The 26,112-nt window shown below is 37.5% G+C and overlaps 1 protein-coding gene across 4 annotated transcripts in view; it reads left to right on the top strand.

Moving 5' to 3' along the window:
• The window catches only part of ZNF385D (zinc finger protein 385D), a 979,895-nt gene that overhangs the window by 822,653 nt on the left and 131,130 nt on the right, over positions 1-26,112 (top strand). For 3 of the 4 annotated variants that reach the window (XM_021069745.1, XM_003132072.5, XM_021069747.1), the window contains one exon: positions 22,833-22,943. The exons of the other annotated variant lie outside the window; for it this stretch is intronic. In XM_021069745.1, the coding sequence (XP_020925404.1) occupies positions 22,833-22,943 (111 nt within the window). The remainder of the gene's footprint in view (positions 1-22,832; positions 22,944-26,112) is intronic. 4 annotated transcript variants of the gene reach the window in all.

Below are 26,112 nucleotides of genomic sequence, written 5' to 3'. Positions count from 1 at the left end.
TTTCTTTTTCTGAGAAATACCCATTTTCAATTAGGTTATGATTTTAGTTACTGAAAGGTTAGTGTTCTGTCTGTATTAAGGCTCTGCATCCTTTGTCAGATTTATGGCTTGTCTTTTTACTCTTTGAAGTGACAATGTTCTTAGTTTCAAAGATATTTGAATTTTTTTGACTTAAGTAAAAAATTTTTTCCTACTCAGGGCCATTAAAATAAGTCTTCGTAAAGGTAAAGTTGGCCTTTCACAGTTAAAACTATAATCTATGGAAGATTAGATTTTGCATATAGTATGAGATACAAATCCAGTTTCATTTTTTTCCCATAAGGGTAAACAAATGCCCTAGCTCACATGGATTTGTTACTTCTGTCTCTACCCCAGGACAATGACATATCTGGCTCAGCTGTACTCCCACTCAGGGGTCTTTGCCCTTGCTTTGCCCTCTGACTAAAGTGCCCTCCACTCCAGTGGCTACTGTGCCCTTCCTCATCTCCTTCAGTCTTTTTCTCTAAAGCTACTTTTCAGTGAGACCACATCGATTTACATTTAAAAACCACTGCCTACCTAAATTTATTCAATCTCTCTTCCCTGCTTTATTGTTCTCCACCACTCTTATGACCATTCGAATTTGTATATCTTATCTTGTTTAGCTCATTGTGTATTTACCCACTCCCATTATAACATAAGCGCAATGAAGAGAAAGGATTTTTCCTGCTTTTTTTTATTATTATGGTAACCCTAGCACCTAGAAAATGCCTGGTACCCAGGAATGCATATTGAGTGAGTGAATGAATGAGCATATTACATTTTGAAAATGGATCTATGTAAGGGCTGTTTCATTGGTCTATTTCTTTTTCTCTGGGTGAGTACCATTGCCTTAACATACAGCTTACCTTCTAGTATACTTTACAGTATAAGGTATATCTTAGAGTATATATATATATATAAGTTTTGATGTTATAAGGTTTGATGTCTGATAGGACATGGTCTCTATGTGTTCTCATTCTTTAAGAGTGGTTTGATTATTCTTTATAACTTCCTCTCCCATGTCAATTTTGGAATTACCTCATCATGTTCATGAAAAACCTCATAGCATTTGATTCACAGTGCATCAACTCTGTAGTTGGATTTGGAAAGAACATAGACATTTTTATTATTTTGTATTTTTCTATTCACAAATATGATATATCGCTATTTATTTAGTTCTTTAATGACTTTTAATAATTATTTTAAAATTATCTCTATAAAGTTCTGCACTGTTTAATAAATTCTTATTATTCTTGCAGACATAGTAAAGTTATTCATGCATTCTTCAATTAAATCAGGACAGCCTTATCTTTAACTAAATATTGACACTATACATTCTAAAAATTAAACCGTAAAATATCACAGATTTTTGAACAAGGTGAAAATTTTGAAAGAAGCTATTCATTGTAATGCATCAGAAAATTTCCATTTAGCTAAGAGATGAAAATCTAAAAAGAAGAGCCTAATTAAAACTGCTGTGAAGGCTTCAGGAGAAAAAAACACTTTGCTCTTACTTGCAACTTTCCTCCCGCTGTGAAGCCTTATAGGACCCTCCTCAACAAAATTCATTAGTCTCTCCCTTGTGTTTTTAATGATGACCTTGATTTACAGCAGTTGCCATGGTATTGTCTTGTGCTGTGATGTGATTATCTCTACATATATCTCTCTTCTTCAGTGCACATTCATTGAGACCAGAAACTTCATCTTGTATTTGCAAAAGCGGGTTCAGTCACAGCGCCTGCTGTGTAGCGTATAGGCACTATAAGCTTCTAGGGATTAATACTTGGCATCCAAAGGAGATAATAGAATCCACTCTCAGTAAAGTCTTCAAAAGTTGTGTAGAAATGGGCCTGCAGGATAATTCCTTCCTTCTAGATACTGGGCTTCCTAATACCCTCCCCCAACTCTCATTTCATCTGCTTCCTATTTAGGATTTTTCCTGCTGCTACCCCCAGGAACATCAGTGCTCCCCAAGAAATCTATATGTAATCTTCTCTCTTCTGTCTTTACTCAAAAGCCTATTCCATATCACCACCTCCTACGTCCTCAGTTACACCAAGAATTATTAAATTTGTAACTTCAGCACTGTGCACACTTTTCAGTGTGTTATTTTAAGATCCTACATATCTGCTACATATCTCATATAAAACCTGTCACTTATTTCTAATGTGCTGCATATCTGCTACCTATTTCATAAAAAACCTGCTAACAGCAGCTACAATTTAATACATTCCCAAGTTCCCTATAATGAACTCACTAATTCCCCCCCACCACACACACACGTACAATCTCCTTTCTGAAGTTTGCCAGTATCTCTGTATTCATTGAATGGCTAATGTTGTTACTATCCATTCATTTATCCAAGTGAGAAGAGTCAGTCTTCCCTGGACCTTATTTCAAACAGATAATGCTAACTTAAAAAAGCCTTTCTCCTAAAAATCTCCCCATTCTCTCCCTTAATCTCCCAAATGCTACTGGCTGTATTTTTCAGGTGGACTACAGCAGCAGCCCCCTGATCTGTCTTCCTGACTCTAGATTGATTTTCTCCCTCAGGTTCTTGTCTAAATTATTTTTCTAAGATTGCAGATATAGTTACTATACTTTTGAGTTGGATTTTTTTTTTTTTCTTTTCCTTTTAGGGCCACACCAGCAGCATATGGAGGTTCCCAGGCTAGGGGTCTAATTGGAGCTACAGCTGCCATCCGACATCACAGCCACAGCAAAACAGGATCCAAGCTGCGTCTGAGACCTACACCACAGCTTTTTAACCCACTGGGCAAGGCCAGGGATCGAACATGCGTCCTCATGGATACTAGTAGGATTCATTTCCACTGAGCCACAATGGGAAGTCCTGAGTTGGAGTTTCTTGGAGCTTAACATTGCTCAAAAGTCCAGATTCAGTAACAACAGCCCCATGTATCATGTACAAAGCCTCAATTTCTCTTGTTGATTTCATCTCTTCCACTCATACTGCTCTCCTTTCACATCTAAGTTTTAAATGTTTACTGACAACATCACGTTCTTTTGTACCTTGACTAATTGTCATTTCCACCTAAATAATTCCTTCTCCTTGAGCCCCAGTGAGGTCATTTATACGACATCTTCCAGGATATCCCCACACTCAGTAAAGGGCCCCTCTCCTCTGCTCCCTGACATTTTGCTTAGGTCTTTATTTCAACACTAGCTAATTTGAGCTAAAATTTATGTATGTATCTCTGACTGTATTCTAAGTTTCTTCCTAGAGATTGCAACTATTTGTTTTGCACTGTTGTATCTGTACAAGCAGTTACACCACGTATGTTTCTTCAAACAAACATCTGCAGATGTCCAGAAAACATCTCAGGCCCCTTCCTAGGGCATTCTTCCCTGTCCTTGACACTGATTGAATGTCATCTACCTTGCAAGCCTACATGTTCATCTAATGCTTCCTTAAAACCTTATCAAACAGCCAACTATAATGGAAAAAATAAAAATCATTAAAAAATTGTATAAAAAATTTTATCAAACTGATCCACCTTGCCAATTTATCTTTAATCTATTGCATTCAATTTGTTGTCATATTAACTGACTCAACAGTCAATATAGAATGTGTTTAAATGATTTTGTATTTCAGGCATGGTTTTATCATCCTTGGAGAAAGAGCATAGGCATTCTTATTTCTCCCACAGATTCGGTTGTAAATGATTGTGTCTAGAAACCAAAATACCATGATGGGTCCTGAACATGTCTGGCTCTGTTTCAAGTGCTTTTTTATTTATTATCTCATCTAATTCCTCCACGTTCTCTTTCCCAAGGTCAAAAGATTAAAAGGTGACCATTCTGGAATGTGAATCCAAGTCCATCTACCGCAAGATTAGTATTCTAGGAGACCTTATTGTTTTAGAACCAGATTCATCTCCCCTTTCCAATGCTCAGCTCTCGCCCTCATCGCCTTTTTGGACCCTGTGTTTTCTATAATGTGTTCCTGTGTGGATTTATATGATAAAGAGCAAATGGTTACAGAAACTGTGTCATGTTGTGCCTGGACTTTTCCTCTTAAATATTTTCAAATTGTTGGAAATTCAGCTTAGGAGCCTGACACTTGATATAAGATTTTTCTTCTTTCTTTTTTTTGCCTTTTCTAGGGCCGCTCCCATGGCACATGGAGGTTCCCAGGCTAGGGGTCTAACTGGAGCTGTAGCTGCTGGCCTACACCACAGCCACAGCAATGCCGGATCCGAGCCACGTCTGCGACCCACACCACAGTTCACGGCAACGCCGGATCCTTAACCCACTGGACAAGGCCAAGGATTGAACCCGCAAACTCATGGTTCCTAGTCGGATTCACTAACCACTGAGCCATGACAGGAACTCCAAGATTTTTCTTCTTAAGAAACCAGAAGCCAGAAGCACTAAAGTCGCCAGATTATTTTGGCAGGTAATTAGCAGAAGTCTTTGGCATGAGTACATTTTCTTCATTGTAATTGCCTTTTTTTTTTTTTTTTTGCTATGCTCACAGTATGAGGAAGTTCCCAGGCCAGGGGTCAAACCCATGCCACAGCAATGACCATGCCAGATCCTTAACCACTAGGCTGCCAGGGAATTCTGTGATTGTCTTTCGTATGTTTGCTTTTCTTTAGCCAAAAATTCTTCACAAAATGTAAATTGTTATCAAGAAATATTTGGGAATTCCCGTCGTGGCGCAGTGGTTAACGAATCCGACTAGGAACCACGAGGTTGCGGGTTCGGTCCCTGCCCTTGCTCAGTGGGTTAACGATCCGGCGTTGCCGTGAGCTGTGGTGTAGGTTGCAGACACGGCTCGGATCCCGCGTTGCTGTGGCTCTGGCGTAGGCCGGTGGCTACAGCTCCGATTCGACCCCTAGCCTGGGAACCTCCATATGCCACGGGAGTGGCCCAAAGAAATAACAAAAAAAGACAAAAAAAAAAAAGAAAAAGAAATATTTGGAATATTGGTTTAGAACGTTTACCTAAAATACAAATAAATTCTGCAACAGAGGAAGGATGAAAATATAGTTTTTCACTGTCATGTATTGTTTTCATGATGGGAGGAATTATGTATTATAGGGAGTGGGGAAAAGCAACTTCCACCAAGTTCCCCCAAAATTTTGGAGGACGTGATGTGATTCTAAGTCATGTTCTTGATGTTAAGATACTGTTTAGAAAGGTGTTTATTTTAAATGGAGTAGCTTTCTTGATTAAATATGAGCAACAATAATTCTTTGCTTGTAAACTATAATTCATTGATATCAAATATCAGGTATTTTGGACTAATATATATATATATATTTTAGGAGTCAATGTCCCTTTTATTCAGATTTGTTATTTAAAACACATTTAGAGGAATTCCCATTGTGGCTCAGTGGTAATGAACCCGATTGGATGCAAGTTCAATCCCTGGCCTCACTCAGTGGGTTAAGGATCCTGTGTTGCTGTGAGCTGTGCTGTAGGTCATAGCATGGCTGTATTGTACTTTTGCTGTGGCTATGGTGTAGGCTGCAGCTGGCACCTCTGATTGGACCCCTAACCTGGGAACTTCCATATGCCATGGGTACAGCCCTAAAAAGAAAAAAAAAAAAAAAAAGTTTTATCTAAATGTGTGGGATTTTTTTGTTTGTTTGCTTGTTTTGTTTTTTTGTCTTTTTAGGGCCACACCCGAGGCATATAGAAGTTCCCAAGCTAGGGGTCCAATCAAAGCTTCAGCAACCACAGCAATGGAATGATCCAAACCATATCTGCGAACTATACCACAGCTCACAGCAACACAGTATCCTTAACCCATGAGAGAGGCCAGGGATTGAACCCCCATCCTTATTACAAACTAGTCAGGTTTGTAATCCCCTGAGCCACAACAGGAACTCCTGAGAGTTACTTTTCATCTGAAGCTCATTTGTACTATTTGGTTTGTTACCAAGTGTGCATTATTTGATTAAAAAATAAATAAAAATCAGAAAGAAATTATATCACTATCTTCTGAGAATCCCTATGGAAGAAGACTTGAAGTGCATGAGAGTTAGAAAATGTACTAATTACATACAACAAATATTAATAGACATAAAGGGAAATATTGATGAGAATACAATCATAGCAGGAGACCTTAATACCCCCCTCACATCAATGGACAGATCCTCTAGACAGAAAACCAATAAAGCAACAGAGATCCTAAAGGAAACAATAGAAAAGTTAGACTTAATTGATATCTTCAGGACACTACATCCAAAAAATCAGAATACACATTCTTCGCAAATGCTCATGGAACATTCTCAAGAATCGACCACAAATTGGGACACAAAGCTAACCTCAATAAATTTAGGAGCATAGAAATTATCTCAAGTATCTTCACTGACCACAATGCCATGAAATTAGAAATCAACCATGGGAAAAGCAAAGAGAAAAAACCTACTCCATGGAGACTAAACAACATGCTAATAAAAAACCAATGTGTCAATGAGGAAATCAAGAAGGAAATTAAAAAATACCTTGAAACAAATGATAATGAAGACAAAACCTCTCAAAATCTATGGGATGCTGCGAAAGCAGTGCTCAGAGGGAAATTTATAGCAATCCAGGCCTTTCTCAAAAAAGAAGAAAGATCCCAAATTGACAATTTAACCCTCCACCTAAACTAACTAGAAAAAGAAGAACAAAAAAGTCCTAAAGTCAGCAGAAGGAAGGAAATTATAAAGATCAAAGGAGAAATCAATAAAATAGAGACTCAAAAAACAATAGAGAAAATTAATAAAACCAAGAGCTGGTTCTTTGAAAAGGTAAACAAAATTGACAAACCCCTGGCCAGACTCACTAAAAAGAGGAGAGAAAGAACCCAAATAACCAAAATTATAAATGGAAAAGGAGAAATCACAATGGATACAGCAGAAATACAAAAAACCATAAGACAATACTATGAACAGATATACGGCAACAAGTTTGACAATCTGGAAGAAATGGACAATTTTCTAGAATCTTACAGCCTGACAAAACTGAATCAAAAAGAAACAGACCAACTGAACAAACAGATCACTAGAAATGAAATTGAAGAGGTCATAAAATCACTCCCTATAAATAAAGTCCAGGACCAGATGGCTTCACAGGTGAATTCTATCAAACATATAAAGAGGATCTGGTGCCCATCCTCCTTAAACTTTTTCAAAAGGTTGAAGAAGAAGGAATACTCCCAAAGACATCTATGATGCCACCATCACCCTAATTCCAAAACCAGACAGAGATACCACCAAAAAAGAAAACTATCGCCCAATATCATTGATAAATATAGATGCAAAAATTCTCAACAAATCTTAGCCAACTGAATCCAACAACATATCAAAAAAATTATACACCATGACCAGGTTGGGTTCATCCCAGGTTCACAAGGATGGTTCAACATACGCAAATCAATCAACATCATACACCACATTAACAAAAAAAAGTCAAAAATCATATGATCATCTCAATAGACACAGAAAAAGCATTTGACAATGTCCAACATCCATTCATGATCAAGACCCTCACCAAAGTGGGTATAGAGGGAACACTCCTGAATATAATCAAAGCCATTTATGATAAACCCACAGCAAATATAATCCTCAATGGGGAAAAACTGAAAGCCTTCTCACTTAAATCTGGAACAAGACAGGAATGCCCACTCTCACCACTGCTCTTCAACATCGTTTTGGAGGTCCTAGCCACAGCAATTAGACAAACAAAAGAAATAAAAGGCATCCATATAGGAAGAGAAGAGATCAAACTGTCACTGTATGCAGATGACATGATACTATACCTAGAAAACCCTAAGGACTCAACCCAAAAACTACTTGAACTGATTAATAAATTCAGAAAAGCAGCATGATATAAGATTAACATTCAGAAGTCAGTTGCATTTCTGTATACCAGCAATGAAATATTAGAAAAGGAATACAAAAATACAATACCTTTTAAAATTGTACCTCACAAAGTCAAATACCTCGGAATACACCTGACCAAGGAGGTAAAGGACCTATATGCCGAGAACTATAAAACTTTCATCAAAGAAATCAAAGAAGATATAAAGAAATGGAAAGATATTCCATGTTCCTGGATTGGGAAAATCAATATTGTGAAAATGGCCATACTACCCAAAGCAATCTACAGATTCAATGCAATCCCTATCAAATTACCCCTGACATTTTTCACAGAACTAGAACAAACAATCCAAACATTTATATGGAACAACAAAAGACCCAGAATTGCCAAAGCAATCCTGAGAAACAAAAACCAAGCAGGAGGCATAACTCTCCCAGACTTCAGGCAATATTACAAAGCCACAGTCATCAAAACAGTGTGGTACTAGTATCAAAACAGACAGACAGACCAATGGAACAGAATAGAGAATCCGGAAATAAACCCTGACACCTATGGTCAATTAATCTTTGACAAGGGAGGCAAGAACATCAAATGGGAAAAAGAAAGTCTATTCAGCAAGCATTGCTGGGAAACCTGGACAGCTGCATGCAAAGCAATGAAACTAAAACACACCCTCACACCATGTACAAAAATAAACTCCAAATGGCTGAAAGATTTAAATATACGACAGGACACCATCAAACTCCTAGAAGAGAACATAGGCAAAACACTCTCTGACATCAACATCATGAATATTTTCTCAGGTCAGTCTCCCAAAGCAATAGAAATTAGAGCAAAAATAAACCCATGGGACCTCATCAAACTGAAAAGCTTTTGCACAGCAAAGGAAACCCAAAAGAAAACAAAAAGACAACTTACAGAATGGGAGAAAACAGTTTCAAATGATACAACAGACAAGGGCTTAATCTCTAGAATATATAAACAACTTATACAACCCAACAGCAAAAAAGCCAATCAATCAATGGAAAAATGGGCAAAAGACCTGAATAGACAGTTCTCCAAAGAAGATATACAGATGGCCAGCAAACACATGAAAAAATGCTCAACATCGCTGATTATAAGAGAAATGCAAATCAAAACTACCATGAGATACCACCTCACACCATTCAGAATGGCCATCATTAATAAATCCACAAATAACAAGTGCTGGAGGGGCTGTGGAGAAAAGGGAACCCTCCTGCACTGGTGGTGGGAGTGTAAACTGGTACAGCCACTATGGAGAACAGTTTGGAGATACCTTAGAAATCTATACATAGAACTTCCATATGACCCCGCAATCCCACTCTTGGGCATCTATCCGGACAAAACTCTACTTAAGAGAGACACATGCACCCGCATGTTCATTGCAGCACTATTCACAATAGCCAGGACATGGAAACAACCCCAATGTCCATCGACAGATGATTGGATTCGGAAGATGTGGTATATATACACAATGGAATACTACTCAGCCATAAAAAAGAATGACATAATGCCATTTGCAGCAACATGGATGGAACTAGAGAATCTCATACTGAGTGAAATGAGCCAGAAAGACAAAGACAAATACCATATGATATCACTTATAACTGGAATCTAATATCCAGCACAAATGAACATCTCCTCAGAAAAGAAAATCATGGACTTGGAGAAAAGACTTGCGGCTGCCTGATGGGAGAGGGAGGGAGTGGGAGGGATCGGGAGCTTGGGCTTATCAGACACAACTTAGAATAGATTTACAAGGAGATCCTGCTGAATAGCATTGAGAACTTTGTCTAGATACTTATGTTGCAACAGAACAAAGGGTGGGGAAAAAATGTAATTGTAATGTATACATGTAAGGATAACTTGATCCCCTTGCTGTACAGTGGGAAAATATAATAAAAAAATAAACAGCGTTTGAGGGGGTTGGTTTGTCTCTAAAAAAAAAAGAAAAGAAAAGAAAATGTACTAATTAGCGTATGAACTAACAAAATAACCTCTTACCATCAATGATTTTCAACATGCTTGCTCATAGGTATCCAGCTGAGATTTGCAACCCACTATAGGCCATGTGAAGAGAGTTTAAGTGGTTACAGTTTATGTTTTACTTTCTACAAGTTATGTAGTAAACCATGAGTAGTTCAATAACACTGTATTAGAAGTTTTTCAAAACGTTGTACAAGTGTTTCTATATGGTAGACAGCAGAGTGTTTAAAATACAACCCAATGCCACTTATACCTCCATGGTTAGAAGAGGTCCTTGGGTTACTTTGCTTTGGGTTCAAAAGGATTTGATCTGAAGGATGTCTGGGAGGACATGATAGTCTCAGCTTCGTCTTTTCTTGATCTTCGCAGTTGAGAACATCTTGCTGGCTACGTGACCATCACTATATCTGATTCAATCTTTTAACTACCTTTCAACTTTGCAATATCTCCTTTAAGACCTTAGAAAAGGGCAGGAAGTGAAAAATAGGGTTGAGAAGAATGTAGAGAGAAGTGAAACGGTGCTTTGACAACACTCTGGAGATTGAAAACAGCCTACAGTGTTATTTATTAACAAGCAAGTCAATTGTTAGAAATACTTTATAATATCCCTTGTTTATTTCATATTGTTTGGCTTAGTTGTCTTCACCAGACCCTTTTATTTTATTTTATTTATCATTTATCTATCTATCTATCTATCTATCTATCTATCTATCTATCTATCTATCTATCTATTTTCTACTTTATAGCATGGTAACCCAGCTACACTTACATGTATACATTCTTTTTTCTCACATTGCATGTTCCATCATAAGTGACCAGACAGAGTTGCCAGTGCTACACAGCAGGATCCCACTGCTAATCCATCCTGAAGGCAAATTCAGGTCCAATTTTTAAGTTGAGTTCAGAAGTGTGTTGAGCTTCTACACATATTTGAGAGTCAGTGTGATATGTAGAAAGAACACTTTTTTTTTACACTTTTTTTATTAAAGTACAGTTAATTTACAGTGTTGTGTCAATTTCTGCTGTACAGCAAAATGACCCAGTCATGCATATATATACATTCTTTTTTCATATTATCTTTCTTTATGTTCTGTCACAAGCGATTGGATATAGTTCCCTGTGTTATACAGCAGGACCTCATTGCTTATCCATTCTGAATGCAATTGTTTGCATCTACTAACCCCAAACTCCCCTTCCATCCCACTCTCTCCCTCTCCCCCTTGGCAACCATAAGTCTGTTCTCCATGTCTGTGGGCTTGTTTCTAGAACACCAGGTTTAATAAACCTGGTCTTAAATCTTGGAGCTGCCTGGTAACATCTAGGTTACCTTGGCAAATCATTTATCCTGGCTATTCCTCAATTTTTATTTCATAAATCAAGGGTAATAACACATCCATTGTAGGATTGTTTGGCTAAAAATTATTTATTGGTGAGAACGAAGACAATGGTTTCCTATTGTCTGGTGAAAAAATATATATATTTTTTTAATCCCAGGAAGTTGATTCTATTACCAAGGTTTTTTCCACCATGGAATCTTTAAAACTTTGCACTAATACGCCTTGTGTTGGAGCTCTGACTCTGTACCCTTAACAAGCTCCCTGGGTGATTCTCGGTATCCAGCCAGGGTTAAGAACGATTTCCTAATAAACACATGGTATGCATTTTTACATATACAGTTGATTTTGAATATTTACATCAAGATCCCCCCAAACACAGTCAGCCTCAGATGACAATGCAAATTTTCTACAAAATTGGACAGCATGGCTTCAACCAAGTGTTATATATCTTAGGCCAACTTTCTTCTTAAAATGATTGATAGCAGCATGGGTGGTCCTTGTACATATCTAATTACTTTCTTCAACAACAAACCCTTCCTGAACATTTTTTGTCCTCAGGCACTTGTTTTGTTTTAAAAATGAATAAAACTGACTATATCTTTTGCAGTTTAGGGAGGGGAGAACTGTAAGCTAAATATCTGGGTGTCAGATAGTATATGACATGACCTTAGAATGTACTGGCATTGTGAGGACCAGGAAGAGAGGTATTTAGCCCTGCCTACTGAGGGTCCAATGGGGATCCTCTTGAAAAAAAGCATTTGGAGGGATAGGCAGGAATTACATATGCCATTTGTAAGAAAGATTGGAGAAAGGAAAGAACCTCACAAAAGATAAGGAGGCAATAAACCACACCAGCTTATATATAAAATTGCCAACAAATCTATTATTACTGGAGCGAAATATCAGAGACAAGGAGGAAAGGAAATGAATCCAGAGACATGGTCCTAGGCTAGTTCATGGAGGCAGTGTTTGCCAACATAAAATGCCCTTAATGGCTTGAATTCCACATCACTGGCTAAGAAAAATAGGCATGTGGACCACTTGTAGGGGGACAGGGGGAAATGTATGTGTAAATTACTGAACAAATACTTCAGTACAGGGAAAAGTAAAATAATTCAAGAAACTATCCAGTCTAGCCCAAACACAGAACAAAATACTTTGAGTCCTGCCCAATTCCAAAGAGTGAGAAACTGTATGTCTAGAATTGGTGGATAAATACTGGCACATAAATTGCTACATAAGTAATATGTATACCTGTGTATACCCACACAGACATATGCACAGACGTATATGTATATTTTCATTTTTGCACAAAATATAAAGACAAGCAAGGATATTCTTTCATGCTTAATTCCATATATATATCTATTATCTTGGAATTTTCATGCTAGAAGAGATTATATAAATTACCTTTTGAGGTGGAATTTGTTTAAAAAGAACCATCCCACCCATCGTTAAACTTTCTCAAAGGCATTAAATGGTGATTTAAACAAAAAAAAACAATAAGTAAAGGATCAAGAAAAAAAGGTACAGTGAAAAACAGGTACCTCCCAATTTATGTATTTTCTAATTTAACATAACAATTAAAATCAGGATAATTGCTCACATAGCTCATATCAATGAGCCATTACTTAATTTTCCTGTAGACTTTATCACTTTCATTTTGTGACATTTCAATATGCACACCACTGTATATGGGATGGATGGACAACAGGGACCTGCGGTAGAGCACAGGGAACTCTACTCAATATTCTGTGATAACCTATATGGGAAAAAAATCTCCGAAAGAATGAATATGTGTACATGTATAACTGAATCACTTTGAAGTACAGCAGAAATTACACAGCATTGTAAATCAACTGCACTTCAATAAAACTTTAAACAACAAAAAAGCACCTCATCTAAATTATGTACAGGCTCACCAGTAGATTTTTTTTTTCCAATTCCATGAGCCTCATCTCCATGTATATTTCTACTTATTAACTTTATTTATTTTCCCCCTTTTTTTTTTCCTCTTGGGGATCACAAGACTCTTGGAGGCTAAAATTGATCATGTTAGGGAGAAGGCAGAAAAGGAATGTTCTCAGCGACCCATGGATTGTTCAGACTTTGCCTTTTAGCCATTAAAACAAGAAAACCCATTTTGACTTTTCCCCTTTAATCAAGAAGTGCTAGAATTAGTGCCTGAGTAAAATCTCACAGTGATTTGTAGATTTTTATATTACCCATTCGATTTGTTAGGGGTTGAATCATGTCCCCCTAAGAAGGTATGTCCCAGTCTTAACTACCAGTACATCAGAATGTGACCTTATTGGGAAATAGTCTCTTTACAGAGGTAATCAACTTAACAGGAGTTCGGTACAGTGGCCCCTAATCCCACAGGACCAGGATCCTTATAAGAAGAGGAAATTTGGACACAGAGATAGAGACAGCCAGGAAGAACGTGATACATCTATACGCTAAGGATTGCCGGCAAAGTAGCAGGTGCTGGGGATAAGCAGGCAGAATTCTCCTTATAGATTTCAGAGGAAGTACGAATCATTTTGCCAACATCTTGATTTCGAACTTCTAACCTCCAGTACTCTGAGATAATGAATTTCTGTTGTTTGAAGCCACCAAGGTTGTGGTGCTTTGTTATAACAGCCCTAGGAAACTTGTACATGGTTAAATATTTAAAAGGAAGTATTAAAAGGCCAATCAGTATAGCACTTTCATGTGTTAATTGTTTCAAGTCAGAATATCACCTATCCATCCATCCATCCATCCATTTAATAGCATTATGACTTGGAAAAAGAATGGAGTTTAACAACAGAAAAGTAGAAATGACCTAATTTCAGATTAAGAAAAGATCAGTTCAAGTCAGCTGTCTGTGTTTTATGTACAAAAGAATTTTTTGTCCTCACCTTTCTTTTCACCTCAGAATACAATAGATGCTAACATCTGGCCCAGATTTCAGTGACCTGCTAAGGAGCCAAGTGTGTTTGTGGAGTTCTGGTATAGCTGGTAATAGCATGGATTTCTGGAATTATTCTCCAGCTCAGTCCACACTGCCATGCTCTCTGGAGTGTTGTGTGTAAATGGAATCCCAATTATGAAATTGTTGGACTTAATCACTTAGACCTTATTCAGAGACCAAGCCTGAGCACAGTTGGGAAACCTGACTTCTTGCTCAGGCAGGCCTCATAGGCATTCACTGTCTTTGAAAGAGATGTTGCCATTTAAATCTGCCAGAAATGGGATTCTGATCAAAGCATTTAAGTCAAATTACATCCACATAATGGTGATAACAAGGTTTCTGAAACGTCCAAATGATGTACTGGAGTCTTCCTCACAGGATGCTAACTGTGATCAGGCAACAGTCATTCCTTTTAAAGAAACTTAATGCTTTTCTTTTGGCTAGGAAAAAAAAACATCATTGCAGAAAAAAAACCAATCAATAGAATGAAATCACCCTCTTGCCTTCCTTTTTTCCTCCGACCTTCCACCCCCCCCCCTTGGGATAGCTTTTCTCATTTCTAAAGTGAGATATTTCCATAAAATTTCAATATATATTAAGGGCTCAGTGGGTTCCAGAGAAAGGAATGAGAATGGCAGGGGATAAGAACATGGCTAAAACATAGCCCCTGCACTATCCACTGAAAGTGCCGCAACTAGATGATTTCTAAATGTGTGCCAGGAGTAAACATCCACAACTGAGATACTGTTTCAATAATGATTCCACATGTCCACTTAAAAATCTCAGTGGGCAGGTGGCTGTGGGCATTCCTCGACAGGACCACAGTACATTGGTTAAAGGCCATTTGCTTGAGCAAATAAATGATTCTAAGAAAAATAATGTCTTAAGGGCCCCTCAAGCTCATCCATCCTTTACTTGGAACTTTCTGTGTTTCACTTTATTAGCCTACTCCTAGAGCATTAGGGAAAATAGCCATGGCAGAATGCTTCCAACAGTGAAATGTCTCTTACATTTGGACATGTCCTGAGTAGCTGGAGAGCATCCAAATGTCTGCTCATTTAAGTTTAAGCACTGGTTTTCTGAGCAAAATCAGCTTCTCCTGAACTGATCAGAGCTTTTGTCTAGGAAGACGCTTGATGGAGAAATGGACTGATATTGGCATGTAAAGTACAAAGAACTGATCAACCATTGCCTCATTGCTCAGATGACTGTGCGTATATAAGTGAATTACTAAACGAATGTATGTAAATTCTGCTTGGTGGTTGGCATTTGTAGACCCTACTCAGAGCTTCCGTATGCAACATCCCCTATTGTATCCTGGAGTCACTTATCCTCATGCCTTTGCTTTCTTTTTTTTTCTCTCTTTTTTTTTTGTCTTCTGTCTTTTTAGGGCCGCACCCTCGTCATATGGAGGCTCCCAGGCTAGGGGTCTACAGCTGCCAGCCACAGCCACAGCCACAGCAACACCAGATCCGAGCCGCATCTGTGACCTACACCACAGCTCACAGCAATGCTGTATCCTCCACTGAGTGAGGCCATGGATCGAACCTGAAACCTCATCGTTCCTATTCAGAGCCCTTTTCACTGCACCACGACGGGAACTCCCCCATACCTTTGCTTCTAATCAACTCTCTCCATCCCTTAAACCTTAAGTTCCCTTGTGAATCCCATGTTTCTCATGGCTATTGTTAAGTTTTGATTATGTTGGTGAAAAGTGACCACTGCTCAGATCATCAGTGTCAGAAAGTAAGACACGGGAACACAGGGAGATGTGGACAAGGCTTTTTACTTCTGCAGAAGGGCACGAGTGCTCAAAGCACACGCCCAGAAGAAAGACCCGCCTATTTATCCCTAAAGCAGGTGGTATATCTGTCCCCTTCCCATTGGTCAGGTCAGGGTGCACATTCTTCTCAGTTGGCTAATTTGAAACAAATTGTTACGGGGAGAAGAGGAAAGGGGGATTGTGGGAGGAGGGTGTCTCAGATGAAGCAGGAACAAAATGGAGTAACCAAGACTTCCTTTGATAGAATTATTATTAGACTTCAATAATATTCATTTTACTTAGCAACTCAGCAGGTACATGTCGAGCCCTTTCCTAAGTGGGAGCCACTCTGCTAATTCCTGGATACAAGAAACGAAGAGACCTAGCCCTGTCTTGACTTCTCTCTCTGTTGGGAGACACAAAAGAGACAAGGGAAATCTTCAGATGGTGTGAGGGCAAAGTTGGAGGGACTGACCCATCTGAAGGAAGTCAGCTAGGAATTCTGGAAGCAGAGATGAGTTCTGATTTCAGTCTTCCAAAGTGGGTAAGCATTAGCCAGGGGGAGAGGAACTAGAAAACCTGGGGGAAAGAGTTTTCAAAACAGAGGAAGAGGAAGGTGCAAATGACTTGAAGGTAAGAGAAAACTTGGTGCACTGAAAAATTGCCTGTGTCTTTAATGTACTTATGTGACTTGGACTTGTATTTCCTCCTTAAATTTATCAGATTAACAGACTTGAGCTTGACTTGATGAATGAAATTAATGGGAAAAGACTGCCTTAGGAGAATGAATTTCTTTGTTAAATGAACACAACCATGTTCTTTGCTTTGGCAAAAGCCAAGAAGCCACGAGGCTTCATGTGCACCTCTATTCCACATCCCCCCAGCCCCACTCAGAGCTGTGACTTGGTCTTGAATGATTGATATTCCTAGTAAACTCCCTACCAACCCAAATCTCATAGAAAGTGGAAATGTTGAAAATGTTGTGTCTTGACTGGGGTGGTGATAACATGGGAGTAGGCACATATTTAAAAAGATCAAGTAATGATACACTTAAGATGTAGCACTTTTTTGTATGTAAATTGTATGTCCATTAAAATTTTTTTTAAGAAAGGACAAAAGTTGCCATTTTTTTCCCAAATGAACAAATTCATTGGAAGAGTGCCATTATTAGAATTTTTTATTAGTATTTTCTAAAGTATGGATATAAGTGATATAAACACAAATTTTATTAATTCATAGTTGATGTAATAAATCTCTCAGGGTCATAAATATCCAGGACAAGGAGTATCTCAAAGCATTATCATGGGCCTGGATGGAGGCAGGGGAGCAGATTGGGAAGCTGTGGGTGTTAGTTGGCTCTGTCACTACTTGTGTGATATTAGGCAAGGAGTCTTGAGAGCTTCTCACTACGTCATTAGGCTCAAGACAATGCTTATAACTATAGACACACATAGTAAGTGCCTGTAAGTGTAACCTTTAGAATTATTGTTACTGACGATTGTTATCTAGAAATACCAGCCTGAAGTGACAACCTTTATATTTCTGACTTCTAAACTCCCTGGCATTTAAGACCTTATTCGTTGATTTGAAAACTGACAGCCACAATCATAATAGGTACAGAAAGAGAGTAGGTCTCTAGGAGCAGGAAGTGTAAACTCAGGGTTAAGCCTCCTCCTCTCTAAAAATACACAGCATCCTAGGAAGGAGAATCTAGCGGGCCCAGGTCACTCATTTACAAATCAATTTAGCAGAATGCCCAGAGGGGGAGAGGAGGGAATAGCTAGGCCTGGAAGAGAAATGCAAAGATCCTTAAACCTGAAATGAAGGAAAACATATTCATTTGGCTCTAGATAAGGCCTTAGGCTGAGTCTGAAATTGAATTTTCCTCTAGAGTTTGGGTAAGCATATCAATAGGTAGTATATTCATCTTTACCTTTCTTTGTTTGATTTTTTTGGGGGTTTGGATACCGTATTTAGAAAAGTTTAGCATTGAAAATATCCTACTTTAGAAAGTAAATGTGTATTTCTGAAAACGCATGTAGCTTTTACCATTTCTTTTAGTTTTTAATTCAGTGCCCAATGGGTTAAGTGAAATGTATGGATTTGATTTCTATATATTTTTAATTTAACGACGACTTTCGTACAGAGATTTACATTTTATTTGTATTTTTATAATGATTTTATTTTCCCAGAGCACTGTTTTTTAAATTGTAGTCATTGAACAAGGATGCTAAATTTAAAAACAAAGAAAACAACAAAAGCTTTAGTTATATTAATTTAAAAATTATTTACCCAAAGTAGGTATTTTTACTGTAGGACCCTCAGAAAATTTAATATTTGATGTGTACTGTGAATTTCCAGGCTCTAGTACCTAGATTTTCTACAATTTATTTGTTCCAAGAACCCCTTTTTTCTTTTCTGCACACATTCTCATTTCTTGAGACTGATTTTGTAGACAAATTCCTAATGATAATATGCATACATACAATAAGGTGTGATTATTTAGACAGATCTACTGGTTCATAGAAAACCAACATATATGACTTTCTTTTTGAACAAAATGTTCTATTATAATGGTAAATAATGATGTGTTTGAGCAAAATGATCAAAGTGACTGTGCTGTTGGATGCTCCTTTTGGTTACATACTATGTGGTATCATTTAATTAAGCATTTAACCATAGACCTGGTTATTATTTAAACTTTGTCCTTTTATAATTCCTTATCATAAGTGGTTTTATATATATTTTATAGATGTGTATTTTAAAGAGGCGAGTATGACATATTCATTCATTAATAAAGGCATTAAACTTTTATCATTTTGTTGTACTAGGTCGCTAAAATAATAAAAGATAATTACTTTTGGTAGTATAAGTATTGTTGTGAAATCCATCATTTAAATATAAATCAGTTTATTTTTTTTTTTAAGTATACCAGGAGATAAAATAGTCTCTACTTTGCATTTTGAAATTTGGTTTTATAGCCATGGTGATCAGAACAACATTCAATTCAAACAAAAGAATTAAATCTAGAGAATATGTCACATTTGCATGAAGTGTCTACTTTCAAAATACTTCCTACACAGATTTGGATTGAATGTGGTCACTGAAAGTGAGCTGGTGTTACTGAAAGACCAAAATAATATGCTACTTGCAAAATATGATAAAAACTCAACACTGTGTTTTTAGAGAGCATCTTCAATGTAAATATGTAGTTCATTTTTATTTCAAAGTATCATACAAGGGGACTTCGGGATCCCTAAATGGAATATAGGCATAGTTCACCTTTTCCTAATAGAAATGGACCCTGTTTGTGCACTTAGATGCAGCAGAACATGATGAGACTACTATCTCTAAATCAGTGCCTTAGAATTGCAGCTTTTTTTTTTTCTTTAGCTGTTGGCTGAGAGGGAAATTATCCTCCAGTGTTCTCTTTGTGGTCATAGAAGCCTTGTGTTGACATTTTAAAAAGTAATATAAGAGAGAAGCTGGGAAGCAGAAAGTGGGCTATTGAAGCATCCCAGAATTACACATCTGTGTGGCTGCAGGCTTTTTCACATTCTGTACATTGTCCATTTTGGTTTTGAGGAAGCAGGGGTGAGGTGGATTGAGTTAAGTTTGACTTAACTGGGGTAGGGGATTTAGCGGTATACATAGAGAAGAATCCCTATGAGCTTTCACATTGTTACCTTAGCATTGTCAACTTAGCAGGTTCAAGCTAAGAAGAAGAAACTATAATTTTAAATTAATTTTTAATGTTTAGACTAAGATGCTGAACTGAATTTAAGAGTGAGTTCAGATTATGTTATTAAGATTTGCAAAGGTTATAGAATTTACTGGGAACAATTCTAATGTTCATCAACTGACAAATGGGATAAATTCATTTGGGTATATCCATACAAAGAAATACTGCTCAGCAATAAAAGAGGAATAAGCTCCTGATACATGCAATAGCATGGGTGAATCTTAAAGCATCATACTGAAAGAAAGTTATCAGACACAGAAAGCCATGTGGTGTTTGATTCTCTTTGTATGAATTTCAAGAAAAGCGAAAAATATAGTGTCAGAAAGCAGAACAATGCTTTCAGAGGCGGGGACTGACCACAGTGGAGCAGGAGGGAACTTTCCAGATAATGGAAATGTTCTGTGTGATAATTATTAAGACTATATCTATTTGTCAAATCTCATCAAATTGTACACTTAACATTGGTGAATTTTATTGTGTATAAACATACTTAAAACTGGTTAAAAAGAGAGTATGCTAGAATTCACTAGTGGGGAGGGAATCCTAGATTTTGTTAATACCTGGAAGTGACCAGAAAAAGCATGGGACAGCTGAGCTTCATCCAGAATCTGGAATTAATGTCAGATAAAAATGTAACGTGATGATGGAAGATAAAACCGAGAACTCATGTTCTTCTTGATCCTAACTGTTTAATAACAATAATAATGAACCATCTAGCCTAGTGCTCTCCACATGGAAGGCACTTAATAAATGCTGAGTACTATTATTTTTATTGTTGGTGCTGTTATTGTTATTATTTAGAACTGAACATGAAGATAGCCTAAACAACCTCATAGATAGTTGTGGATATAGACAGGGCCTTTATCCTACCTAGAATGAAGACAGCTGATGAGTTAACTGTTTCTGAGGATTTGAAATACCCAAAAAGAGGTGGAATTTATCAATGACTGGTTTCGGCTAATTAATGAACTATTATGTATAACAGCAGCTGAGTATTTAGATCCCATTTCACAGACACATTCTTGCTTGTGTGTGTGTCACATCATTTCTGAGCTGGCTTAATCCATTTGGAGAACTCCTGTAAGAACTTTGTGTCTGATAAGACTCATGAGTTCCAAAGTTCTTAGGCATTCAACAGAAGTGATGACTCTGTACAACTCTGAAATCATTTTGAAATGTTTTTTAGCCATGTGAGAAATGGAAGTGTGTCAGCAATGACTATAGGAGTGTGAGGTTCATCAACATTGATTGTCACATGTATGCAAAAGAGAAAATGTAATACCCAACACGTACTGACTTCTTAATGTGCCCGGTGGTGTACTTCCTAAATAAATTCAAGAATCATTATGATTAAACTTCATCACAACCTTAAGAGATAGATGCAGATAAGCAAAGAGGTCGCACAAATCTTAAGAAGCAGATCAAAATTGTTATCTGACTCTTAACAGTTGGGAACTGTGACTTAACCAAACTTGGGTCCACTCACTGTGCACAAGAAAGCCAATCTAGTGAAACCAGGTCGTAATAAAGTACAGCCTTTATTTCAGGAGCCAAGCCAGGAATCCAGGCAGCTGATGCTTATGAGACTCAAACTCCCTAAGGTTTTCAGGCAAAGGTTTTTAAGGACAGGGTGAAGGAGGATGGTTGTGGGGTGTGTAATCAAGTGGTGCAAGTCTTCTGATGGGTTGGTGGTGAGGTAATCAAGAGTCAACATTATCAACCTTCTAGTTCCAACCAATCTGGGGTCTACATGCTGGTGGGCAGCATGCAGTTAACTTCTTCCACCTAATAGAAGTTTCTATATCTGCAAAACAGCTCAAAGGATATGGCTTGGGATATTATCTATAATCCTTGAGGGGGAACTAAAGGTTGTTCCTCCTTTGTTGAATGGCTTAACTATTATTATTTTTTCTGGCTTGATGGTTTCCCTTTCTTTCTGCAATTTCTCACTCCTCTGATTAAATGCTTTCTTTGACTAAAGTTTTTCTGCTGACAAAAGGCAGGTGGAGGACATGGCCGGCAGGGGTGTGGGGGATAGTTCTGCTCTGGGAAGACCCATAAGGTCCTGCTCGCTTGTAGGACCACTGTTGTGGACCCTGAGACAAAGCTTAGTGAGGAGACATTAAATTTTCTCAGAGCTAAGTTGTTGACATTAGGTCCTGGGTGTCCCTTGTTCTGTTCTGGAAATGAGATGAGGACAGAAAACTGACCTCTTGCCTCAACACTCTGAATCTCCAGTAGCATGTCCACAGGAGAGCAGTGTATGTTAGGTGCTTTGAAATGATTGTTTGACCTCTTAGAAAGCAGGATTTGTATATAGGTAACGTCTGCTTTTTTAAGGTTCTATGTCATTTCCCCTTTACCAAAGAGCTACATTGATTATGATAACCGAAGGAAATCTGAGGAGGATTTTAATTTTTACAAAAAAAAAGACAAACAACAAAAATAGTGTTCAGCCTTTGTTTCACAGTAGCCCTTATAGAGGTGGCTTTAACCTGAGCAGCAAGGTTGGCTGTCACCAAGCTCTGTCCCCATCCCGAGGAACTTACCTTCAGAACCGTAGCATCAAGCCTCTGTGGCTTTGAATGGTATCTGAGAACACCTATGCTTTATCTTGATTTACTTTGTGCAGCCATTAGCAAGATGTGTTTTAAGGTAGTTGTTTCTACTTTCAGACAGCAGGGGAAACCTGTACTATATTTTTAAGGCAGAAAGGATAGCAAACATAGCATGAGGTTAATGTTGGTTAATGGGGCTTAAGTTATTTTCATAGCTGCTCATCCGACTAAGTCTGTCTTGAAGTCCATTTGGGGCAGTAATATACACTCACTTCTATGTAAGACTGCTGGCATTCCCAATAACAGGAGTTTTGGTAAACCTTTAATTGTATTTGAGGATTATCAAACTGAGACAATTGTTGATCCTAAATGAGAAAAACGGTTAGCATGCAGACACTAATAGTTACATTTATCATTTCCTTATCACACTGAGCTTTTGGCTTCTTGTCTGTTTTCCCAGAAAGTAGAAATGCTGTTTCTTAGAATAAAAATGTTCTTTATAATGTGAGCAGTAGATTGAAGCTGTGCAGATTGGCTCTTTAATGAAACAGGCAACATTCCAATGGAACTGACAAGCTTTATTTCTATTTGTTATGTTTTTTTCTCATTACAGATGGACCCAATTCAGAAAGCTGTAATAAATCATACTTTCGGGGTTCCTCTCCCTCATCGAAGAAAGCAAATCATATCATGCAACATTTGCCAGTTGAGATTTAATTCCGATGTAAGTTTATCATTCAGTATTTACTAAAAAAAAAAAAAAAGTGTATTATGCTGTTCTAATCTTGCCGAAGAGATAACTGAAATGTTTTTCTCCTATAACTGTGCATGTCAAAATTCAAAGTTAACATTTTAACTCCTTATGTGCTTTAATTTTTGGAGTTTATCATATTATGTTTGGTTATGTACTGTAGAAGAACCATACCTGAACAAACTTATGTGCTTGCAATTTAATGGAATTCTTTAGTCTCTTGGGAATGATAAATTTAGACAATACACTTTGCCTTGGGGGAATAGTCAAATTTAGGACTAGTGAGGCTTTCCATAAATCACATCTCTGAAACAAGGTAGGTTTGAGATTATATTTCAGGGTCAAGATTTTGGCTTTATCAATTCTCTTTGCCCACCTTAGTGGTTCCCAATGCCAGATCAGCTCTTGTGACCTTAACTATGTTTGTGTAAGGTCTCAAAGCACTGACCTAGAAGTATTAGCATTTTAATAGAGGTTCTAAAGACCTCAAAACACTCAGGCACCTAGAGAGTAAAAGTTAAGTGGAGAACATGAAAGAGTAAGACAGCGGACCTGACCAGGGCATTGCAGGTTATTCACAGAGAGTTAGCCACAGCTTTCATACCTTTTCTAAGGCTCAGTGTGGATTTTGGATTCACCATTCTGAAGCCAATTTGGCTTGTGGCCAATGTGAAAACTACTGGTACCCCTCCTCCACCTGCTTTGGTGCAGAGTTGGTCCTGAGACACAGAAAAGAAAAGGAATGTTGGTTTGGATGGGGTAAGAATTGAACACCTTGTTGACACTCTTGGCAAACAGGGGCGCCATCCTATCCAAATGACCCCTCTAGGGGACCAAGATCTTGCCCTAAGTTGATTAGCTGTGTGGAGATGACCAAACAGATCTGGATTCTAGAAGATATTAGACCTTCCAGTATTTAATCACCCTGGCTAAGTGGGTCCCTTGGGTGATTTGATGATGATGGTTTCATGTAAGATAATCAGGCACAAGAAATAGAGGGGACATAAAGAAGGTGGCTTTTTTCCTCTGTGAGAACATTTCATTTTGTATAAGGAATGCTTTTGTCTTATGAACTCATACCTACCAGAACAATCGTTAGGTAATTTTATAATATTCCTTCCGTTGGCTTAAAAAAGAAAAGATGAGATTGCCTGCAGAACGCTTGAGTGGTATTTGTTCCTGTAACATAGAATCCTCTAAACACACAGCATTTCATTTGAAGGGATTTTTTTTTTTTAAATTTTGGTTTGTTATTTGTTTTTTAATATTGAGCACTTTGATTTGATTGGGATTTTAAGAAACTTACTGTAGTTTAATTTATTAAAAAATATTTTCAAAGGATGAATGTTATATAATAATCTCTTCCAGCTATTGTTAAAAAAAGAAAGAGTTTTCTCACCATGCAAATGAAAGTTTTGAACACAATAGTTGCAATTTTGATCATTTGCAAACACTCAGCAATCAATCATATAGTTCCATAGTGGTTATTTAAGTGTGTCCTTCTTTACTCCTTTTCTTCTTAAAACCTATTTGATATTTCACTTTGGAACTGATCAGATAATATTGCACAAGCCTCTCAGGAGCTGTGTTTCCAGCTTCTTACATCTAATGAGGGCTCTTTTAGATATCAACCCTTCTGCCATAATTTCACTGTTAATATTTTTCTGTTTTAAGAAAACTTCCTGTAGCCCAAAACCTAAGAAAGAGTGTTCAAACTCACTGAACCCAACCTCCCACTAAATGTAAGAAAACCATCTCCTACCTCCAAACAAGTCTTTGGGTTGATTTTTCCCAGTGATGGGTAACTCACCATATCAAGACAATTGGTCCTTTATTTTTCTTGAGTGTTCCTACTAATCCTGTAGGTGTATATCAAAGTCATATTTAAAAACTTTAGGAATATTGTCAGGTATGTTTTACGAAACATGCTATACTCCCATATATGATTATTAACATATTAAGAAGATTGCATACTTCTCAGATGAAATCTAATTTTATTTCCTTAGTAGTGATGTATTTTGCTAATGAATTTTCAAGGTGACACAGGAATCAATATATATTTATTAGGGACAGTTGCTTCTCATTCTCAGAGAAAACTTTGCTTTTAAGTTTCTTTGAAAGAAACCAGCCAAGGTATTTGGAGGACTGACACCTTATCAGTCTGGGTCGTAACTAAGTAACTGCAGGCTTGACTGCTCATTAGAGGGTTACTGTATAAATCTTTTATTGTGGTAGTAACAGTTGCCGCAGATTTAGTGGTTGAAAACAGCACAGCTCTATTCTTTTATAGTTCTGGAGGTGAGGGCTCAGAAATGGGTCTCAGGCAGCTGAAAGCAAGGTGTCAGCAGGGTGATGTTTCTGTGGGGCTCTGGGGAGATTGCGGTTCCTTGCCTTTCTTTTCTAGCTTCCTTCTAGCTGCCCTCTTCCTTGGTTTATGACTCTGCTCTGTTCCTTCCTTAAACCAACAAGGCCTATTGAGTTCTCCTCTTGAGGAATTACTCTGACTCTCACTTTTCTGCCATTTAAGGACTCTTGGGATCACAGGGGCCCCACCTGGATAATCCTGATAATCTTTTTATTTTACATTTAGCCATTGAGCAACCTACTTTCATCTGCTAATTTAATCCCCTTTGTCATGTCACTTAAAGTACCCACAGTTTCCAGGGATTAGGATTTAAATATCATTATCTTGCTTATCAGAGTTACTCAAGTGGCTATTTGACAGATTTGCGCTGAATTTCATGACCACCTGATACTAATCACCTGGTCCAGTACTTTGGTCTATATAAATTGGATACTTGCGAATTCACTGCTCTTACATTTTTCCTTCTCTTGAGCCTTGAACATAAATTCCCTATGCAGTGGTAATTTTTTAAATTGCATTTTTTAAATAAGAAGTCCCAATGTTATTGAGTTTATAAATTATAGCAACATATTAACTATAATTTAGGAACAAAATAAAATTATTGCAAAATTGAAATAGAGGAATGGGAACACTTTAGAGACTTTCAAAATATCTCTGTAGCATTATGATGTCATGTCAATAAAGGGGAACTAATGTGCTGAATATATTAGATTTGTTTATTTATTGACTGGTCATTATCCATAACTACTAATTTTATGAAATATTTAATTCTGAATG

The sequence above is a fragment of the Sus scrofa genome, chromosome 13 (genome assembly GCF_000003025.6).
Source record: "Sus scrofa isolate TJ Tabasco breed Duroc chromosome 13, Sscrofa11.1, whole genome shotgun sequence".
Taxonomy (NCBI): Eukaryota; Metazoa; Chordata; class Mammalia; order Artiodactyla; family Suidae; genus Sus; species Sus scrofa.
This window is presented reverse-complemented; position numbering and strand designations above follow the sequence as displayed.